We start from the raw sequence: 8,311 nt of genomic DNA, 5'->3' as shown, positions 1-8,311 counted from the left end.
CGATACTCTGGCTGGGTCCTTTGTAGGGCTTGGAGTTAATCAACTTGTTTTCCAACGATCTCACATTGTCCATCATGATCGATGGAAGAGATGGTTTGAACTTCCTCCTTCTTTCTCTTCTCTCTGTTCCTGCTCTGCATCCATGGCACCTTCTTTTCAACTCATCAGGGATTTGGGGTTGTAGTTGAAGTATTATTTGAGCTTCTGAGATATTAATCAGCAGCTCCCGGTTGTAAAAAACAATCCTGTTGGCACAGTGATGCATAATAACAAATGTCCATAAGTAAAAAAGTATCAGCAAAAATCCTTCCTGCTGCACAGCATCTGATACCGGAGAGAATAATCGGCCAAAAAAATCTATTTAATCCACCAGAAGAGGAACACCTTGAGCGGCGCAATTATAGAATGATGCTCAACATATTTCATTTATTACATGGAAGACTGCGTTGTGTAAGAATTCTCAGAAAAATTCTGACTTTTTTCTTGTAATATTTCAATATTATTCTTGTAATTTCAAAAACAATTTGTCTTAGCCTGGCCCTAATACTCTGCTGTACATTCCAGATGTAGGATCATATTTTACTTTAGGTTTTCTTGCTCTTAGATGATTTACCTGGAATTTTCTGTAAGTTGCAGTTAATAAAAAGGACGGCCCTCTATTCGATCAAGTATAAATTTAGAGGTAATTTCAACATGGAAGGGTAATTTAAATTTATTAACCAGTTATCCTAAAAACCAAAATTGCATTTTGGACATTGTTTTTGTTTTATTTTCATGCTCTAACCGGAAATGCTGTGTTGGTTTGTCTGGGCGGGTCTTCCCCGGCTGTTTTATTGATGCGTTCGTGTTTTCTCGGAAATTGCAGCTTACAGTTAATAACGTCACTCCGAGAAGAGATGGTTTAAGTTGTGAGTCAGAAAACAGTGGATTTGCTGTTTTGGTGCTAAGCACTTAAAGCAATACATGGCTAATAACAACGTATTAATCTCCACTGTATCCGTTCAAACACAGACGGAGCATGTTTGCAAGTAAATATTTCTCAACACCGTGTACCACTGGTTTGATGATATACAAACCGTCAGAAGTCTATCATATATACCGACAGCTTTAACGTAGTTGTATTTGGCTGCTGCCATACTGGATACCCCAAAGTCGGACTTTCATTTCGCGCTGTTGTTTTTCCGACTGGAATCTCGGAATTCCGACTTCCAAGCCTGAATGAGAACGCACCATATGACTCCAGGAAGTGACCACTGTTTGTGACCTACTAGTTGAGATAAACACGGGACTTTACCGCGCAGTTTTTAATCCTTGCAGGGGTTTTAGTTTGTGGTCAGGTCCTCTTTGATTCGAAATCAGATTCTAGTTCCGGTCGGTAAGTCCCACGGCGAGGCAGCAAATGTCTTTAAAGAAGAGAAGCCAGTGGTGTCTGGTAGTTTCAGGCACGGTGTCATTAATCCTGCTTATGACGGTGCTGTACAGCAGCAACCGGGGGCAGCGCCGGAGCAGCTCCAGCCTCAGACATGACTACCAGCTGATGGGCAGACCCCTGTACAAACTGGACCTGAGCTGGCCGAAGAACCCTGAGATCTTCACTGGAGATGTGTTCTGTGTGGCTGTCAACCAGTATGCTGCTGTGGTGTACGTTGGTCAGAGAGGTACACAGCCTTATGAGAGCACATTGTGTTGGTGGATCTGGGCTTCAGCTGATTTCAAGCTAAATGTTTATCAGGAGCATATGTCAGCTACTTTGCCACGAATCTAAATCAATAGTTCTCTGTTGCAGACCCGTGCTCTTTTCTAACAGTTTGTTTTTTTACTGATGAAAGCCAGAGTAAAAAGAACAATCTTTTCAGGTGTGGAAAACCTTACCGTGGTTAGTTTGAGATGTGTGGCAGATACCTTACAAGCCTGGGAGGATCTACACACTGACATTCTGACTCATTTTCCTACAACTAAAGAAACTTTCTAGACTAAATTCATCTGCTTCATTTATTTTACTGCAGTAATCTGAATTGATGTTAAACTTTGCTTTGCTCCAGGGTCTAATGTCCCCAAGGTGCTGGTGTTCACCACAGAAGGAGATTTCCTCATGTCCTGGAACACAACCACCCTGGAGATGCCTCATGGAATGTTCTTAGCAGATGCAGCTTCCAAAGATCCCACCGTGTGGATCACAGATGTGGGGGATGGTCCTTATGGCCATTGTATCAAACAGTACTCACCATCAGGAATGCTTTTGCAGGTAAATGCTTCTGGTGGGTTTTGCTTGAATCAAAACAGTTGATTTATGATCACTATTATGTTCTGCATTTCCTCTGCCGTAGTTTGTTTCATAATATGTTCTTGACTGTGTCAGGTGCTTGGTACTCCAGGTAAAGCAGGTTCTGGATTGGACCCTCTGCAGTTTGACCAGCCAGCTGAGATTTTTGTCCATGAATCTGGGGAAATGTATATTGTGGACGGTGATGGAGGCATGAACAACCGCCTCATCAAGCTGTCTAAAAACCAGCAGGTATTGTGGATGCATGCAGAGAAAGGACAAAGCCTGGCTCAGTTCTACATACCTCACAGTGTGACGGTGGACAGTGCCCAAAGAGTGTGGGTGGCTGACAGGGGCAACAAAAGGATCCAGGTGTTTAACTCCATCACAGGGGACTGGCTGGGGACATGGGGAAGCTGCTTTACAGAGGACGCGCCCTACTCTGTCCGTCTGACCCCAGACAAAAAATATTTTGTTGTTGTGCAGCTTAACACCAATCAGATTACGCTACTGGATGCGCCACCAGTTGGGCTAATAGGTCAGTGCAAAGTGGTAAGTGTCATCCAGCTGGCCGAAGACGTGAAGCCCCACCTGGTGGATCTGGATCTAAAGGCCGGAGCTTTGTATGTGGCTGAGATCGAAGCTCAACAGGCTCAGAAGTTCACTCCCTTTAGTCTGGGTGGAAACTTGCTTTAAGTGCATGCTGGGTTTAAACTACAATATTGAATAGGCAGTGCCCACATGAAACTCATTACCATTTTAAAATGTGCCGGGATGTCAGTAAGGTTTCTAATCATGTTTTAGAAGGATAAATAAAATCCTCAAGATAAATATTAGATGTTCAATGTATTTTCTGGCCAGTCTTCCTCTAAAACTGAAAGTTTACCAATAGTTAAAATGCCTCTTCAAGCTTTTCAGTGTCCATGTTGAATATCCACCAGATATTATCAGATATAATAAGGTTTCATTGCAGGTTTCAGAGTGCTGGTTTTCACTGCAAGTATTTCTTTCTTTTAGAGGAAAATACAGTTTTAGCCAATGTGTGCATTTAGTGCTCCATTAGCCTGTAGGATTTCACCGACATTGGGGTCTTCATCGTTTCTGCTGTGTTGTGCCATTTATCTGCAAATTTGCATGGCTTGGAAACATCAGTACCCATCTGAAGCTGAGGAGTTTCTTTCTTCATTCTATTGTTGACACCTGAAGCTGTTTGTATTTCATGCTGAGGCTATGCCTTACAGCATGACTCGTTTTTTCTTTTTTTTGTATATAACCTGTATTTTAACTTTACTATGGGAATAATTTTGCACTTTTTTCAGTTGGTGTTTGTTCTGTTGTAAGTAAGCTTTTAAATGACCATAGTACAAATGATTGTTCTTGTGTCTCTGTAGTGCAAAGATGAACCCCCTTACCTGAAGAGAATGATGTGGTTTTGGAGTTTAGATGCCGATTTGCTTTGAATCTGTGAAAATATATTCAGGCAAATGTTCTTGTGTCCTGCTGGTATGAGGCTATAATGGCACAATACTGTGTAATTAGTTTTTTGTCTTTGTCTGGTTATAAAAATACTTTTTAATTGTTCTATTTGTAGTAAAGCCCGTAATAAAGCTCGGAGTAGAGCCGCTGCTCCTCCACATTGAGAGGAGCCAGTTGAGGTGGCTCAGGCATCTATACCGGATGCCTCCTGGACGCCTCCCTCCGGAGGTGTTCCAGGCACGTCCCACCGGGAGGAGGATACATTCTTAAAGGGTTGATCTGGATATTTTGAGGTGAGGTTCTACAAAGTTATTGTGACTAATAGTTCCCATATCTGTAGTAGGAAGATGTCATATCCTAACTTCTGAAAAATGAAAAGCAATCAGAGGTGGACACTGACAGCTAGTCAGACACACCTTATGCTTTAGCTGACTGTAGCAATTAAAAACGATATGGAAATGTTCATCTCAGTGGGTATAATGCTGTTGGTTGATAGGAACAGTTTAATGGGTTTTTCTTTTCTAAACAGCCATGGTTGACAATTACAATCTCTTTCAATACTGAGGGATTTTTGTATAAAGGCAGATAAGCTAAAATCAATGGTCAATATATTACCTACTATTACAAATAATAATATATAATAATATTACATATTTTTATTCATATAAATGAAATTTAGGCAGAATGATAAAGCAGTGTGTGAGAACTTGAGTCTACTTCATGGCTTTTGAGTTTCTCGCATTGTTGCTAAAGAATGTTGTCAAACTCTTCTTTATATTGTTGATTGATTTCAGTGAATGTCCCTCCTGGTACCCGTCCAAACATGTCTTACACGTTCAGTCGTATTTCTGATTCTACTGTCATAACTTTAACTTCCAACTTTGGGAATTTTGCCGGCTGTCTTAAACTTTTCCTACATATTCTCACTGTAAAATCATTGACATCATAGAGTTTGAAATAGCCCTATAACCCTTCTTAAACTAATGGAGAGCAACAGTTGCTGATGGCCTCAGACCATTAAATTCATTAAACTGCTGCTATTGCTGGTGATGATCAGTTGATCAATGCATTTCATCAGCCTGGCAGCTACTTCTCATCTTAACTGTTGTGGAAGTATTAGGAAGTGTAGTTTTTTACACACTGCTTCTGCTTTTTGGCAAAAACAAATCTGTCTATGATACAAACACACACACACACACACACACACACACACCAGTGTAAGAGGATGTAGCTACTTTGTCCAATGACTAAGTTGTCATGAATCTTTTCTGTACTTTTTGTGTTTGGTGCATTATGTAAAGCTATAACCTCTACAATGATTTAATTGATCTAAATTGCCCCCACTGAAAAGCTTCACATGTTGCAGGAGAATCATGGATGTAACGTTTGTTGACCATTTTTGAACCTTTGTGACTACTGTGTAGTGTGAACACATAATCTGATTACAGACAGAAATATTAGCTTCTAGATCTCCCTTGTTGTAGCTCTCTGTATGAAAAGGGGTTACACTGACCCCGTTTCACCTGACTACCAGACAGCAACACCAGCTACATGATTACAGCTGGTTTCATGTTTTTATTGTGTGTTGAGATCAGATTCACCCTGCAACCCAGCTAACAACAAACTGAACTGTAACTCCACCAAGATGCAAACCTCTTGTTTTTAATGCACTGCTAATTATTGATGAAGGATGTTTATGCATGTGCTTCTTGTTCTGGCAATATAAATCTCTGTACCTCTACAGTGCTGATAAATGTATCAGTGTTTTCTTGTAGACAGTGGGTGTGTGTAAATGGTGTTTTTTCACCTTTGCTAGTTTCCTGGGCTTTGTGTCATTTCGTTTGTTAGTCAAGTGTTTTAATTCTTTGCAGTTTATATACTGGATGGGTTTAAACTAGAGATTATTATTTCCTTTTAAATTGAGCATCTATGTTTAGATGTATAATTTTATTTCTCTTGGAGAGGGGAACTATATAACATTTTTTAATATTATTATATAATTGAAGGCAGTCGTTTTAAACAGAGACGCATCTAGTCCTCTGTGGCAGGTAGTCGTCGAAAGCATTTCATTTTGCCAATGGTTGGTTTGTGGTTTGTGGTTTGGACACACACCTTAATAGGCCCTAAGCATCACTAAACACGCCACAAACATCCATACAGCATGTGTCTGGGTAGAGACTGCACATGCTCTGTTCCTTGTCATGTGAACACACCTGATCATTCCACGTACATCTCAATCAAGTCCTTTATTGAAGTTGACATTTTCAGCATAATTGGAAATCTAATTTATTACAGCAAAACAATTCATTAAATGAAATTCATAGATTTGTTACAAACAGGGTGAAATATTTCAGTGTTTTCCTGTTAATGTTAATGATTATGACTTACAGCTTTTGAAAAGCTAAACTTTAGATTCTCAGAAAATTCTAATTTTATGTCAGACCAGTAAACGTTTTTTAGTACACTATTTAACATTATGTCCATGTACTGATAAGTATCTGCACTTGGTACTTGGTCAGTCCAATTACTGCATTAATGCAGTCTGGCATGGAAGAGATCAGCCTGTAATTCTGCTGAGGTGTTCAGGAAGCCCAGGTTGCTTTGATAGCTGGCTTTAGGTCATCTGTATTGTTGGTTCTGGTATCTCACATCTTCATCTTGACAATACTCCATAGGTTCTCTCTGGGTATCTGGTCAGCCCAGTTTGCTGGTGATACCATGGTCATTGAAGGAAATGTTGGTATCTTTGCCAGTGTTGGCTGGTACCTAGTCCTGCTGGAAAATGAAATCAGAATCTCCATAAAGCCTGTCAGCAGAAAGAAGCATGAAATGCTCTAACATTTCCTGATAGATGACTGCTCTGAGTTTGGACTTGAAAAACCCAGTTGACCAACACCAGCAGGCTACATGGTTCTCTAAACCATCACTGACGGTAGAAACTTCACACTTGGCTTCAAGCACCATGGATTCTGTGCCTCTCCACTCTTCCTCCAGACTCTGGGACCTTGATTTCCAAATTAAATTCAAACTTTCCTTTCATCTGAGAAGAGGACTTTGGACCTATAAGCCTTAGTCCGTTTTCTCCAGCAAAGATGCTTCTGACGTCTCTGGTTCAAGAATGGCTTGACACCAGAAATGTCACAGTTTAAGTCCATGTCTGAGATGTGTATGTGTTTGGTGGAAGTTGACTCCAGCTAACTCCAGCTGCAGTCCACATTTTGTGAAGCTCCTCTGACATATTGAATCATCTTTGTTTCACAATTCTCTTAAGGCTGTGCTTATTGCTGTGGGTTGTGATCCTTTTTTCTGTCACATGTTTTCCTTCCAATCAATTTTCCATCAGTATGCTTGGACAAAGAGCTCAATGAACATCCTGCTTATTTAGCACTGATGTTTTGTGACGTACCCTCCTTGTGGAAGGTGGGATTGACTGCCTGCTGGACAAGTCAACAGTCTTTTAATGATTGTGTCAGCCAGAGCATTATGCTGGTGTAGATTCTCAGTTAACAAGGATACAACAATCTGAAATAGACGGCATCTGAAAATCTTCTCTTGAAAAGTCTGGTTTCCTTCTCGTTGAGCACTTTGGAGGGAAATAACATTACATTTCTTTTGTTGGGCTGATAAAACTTTCAACCAGAAAGTAAAAAATCTGGGAGATTGATTCTGTTGTCAAGGTAAATGTTTCCAGTTTTGTCTCCTGGCCAGAGTTAAACCTTTTCTTAGTCGTTACGTTCTGGAAAAAAGACCTGATTATTGTAATGCTCTTTATATCAGCGTGTTCCAGATGTCCCTCGCTGGCCTTCAACTAGTCCGGAACACTGCAGCCCATCTTTTAACCAACACATCACCCCAGAGTTTTTAGTGCTTCATTGGCTTCCAGTTAGTTTTAATGTTGAGTTGAAGATTTGAATGTTTGCTTTTAATGCCATAAACAGTCTTGCTCTATCTTATCGCTTAAAAATTCCAAGCCTTTGTAAACATAAGATCTTCAAATCATTGAACCAGAAGGTCAATGTACAAACAGTGTCGTGATTTTTGCTGTTTTGCTGCTGCTTCTCCCAGGATGTTTAATATGTTTCTGTGTCTTCAACATGTTTTTAATTATATATGCTTGTATTTTATATTCTGGATTTGTTTATTCCTGTTTATTTTTGTTGTAAAGAACTGTGGTCATCTTCTGGATGTTGTTGTTAAATGAAAGATGAAAATGAGGAAATAAATGATGATTGATAATATCCTAATTTTCTGAGAAACTGAATTTGGGGTTTTCATCGATGCAAAACAGAACAAAGTTAACAGAAATTAATGTACACAATATGTTAAAATGTCTCTCTGTGTGGAAAAATATAAAATGTGAAAGGAATCACTGAAATACATGAACATTTCACCTACAATGAACATTAGTGATAATCACTTCCACAGTCCCGTAATTCTCCATACAATCATGTTATGTTGGATATGCTCCACTAGGTGGGGCTAGATTCTTATAATTTGTCATTCCTTCAAAAGGTGACAGGTCATTCATTAAAGAAATACAGATGAAAATGTATATTTAGTATTAAAGGCAAT

The 8,311-nt window shown here is 39.7% G+C and overlaps 1 protein-coding gene across 1 annotated transcript; it reads left to right on the top strand.

Moving 5' to 3' along the window:
• The first annotated feature begins 1,230 nt into the window (after positions 1-1,230).
• LOC124875348 (NHL repeat-containing protein 3-like) lies at positions 1,231-7,983 on the top strand. Its single transcript, XM_047377461.1, has 3 exons — positions 1,231-1,658; positions 2,043-2,245; positions 2,360-7,983. The coding sequence occupies exons 1-3, from the start codon at positions 1,400-1,402 to the stop codon at positions 2,957-2,959; spliced, it is 1,062 nt and encodes a 353-aa protein (XP_047233417.1). The 5' UTR covers positions 1,231-1,399; the 3' UTR covers positions 2,960-7,983.
• Positions 7,984-8,311: the final 328 nt, after the last annotated feature.

Source organism: Girardinichthys multiradiatus, chromosome 10 (genome assembly GCF_021462225.1).
Source record: "Girardinichthys multiradiatus isolate DD_20200921_A chromosome 10, DD_fGirMul_XY1, whole genome shotgun sequence".
Taxonomy (NCBI): domain Eukaryota; kingdom Metazoa; phylum Chordata; class Actinopteri; order Cyprinodontiformes; family Goodeidae; genus Girardinichthys; species Girardinichthys multiradiatus.
Note: the sequence above shows the minus strand (reverse complement) of the source record. Positions and strands in the feature narration are given on the sequence as shown.

Coding starts and splice junctions, on each gene's coding strand:
- LOC124875348 (XM_047377461.1), top strand. CDS start 1,400: ATGTCTTTAAAGAAGAGAAGCCAGTGGTGTCTGGTAGTTTCAGGCACG. Junction 1,659..2,042: donor GGTGTACGTTGGTCAGAGAG/GTACACAGCCTT, acceptor GCTTTGCTCCAG/GGTCTAATGTCCCCAAGGTG. Junction 2,246..2,359: donor CATCAGGAATGCTTTTGCAG/GTAAATGCTTCT, acceptor TGACTGTGTCAG/GTGCTTGGTACTCCAGGTAA.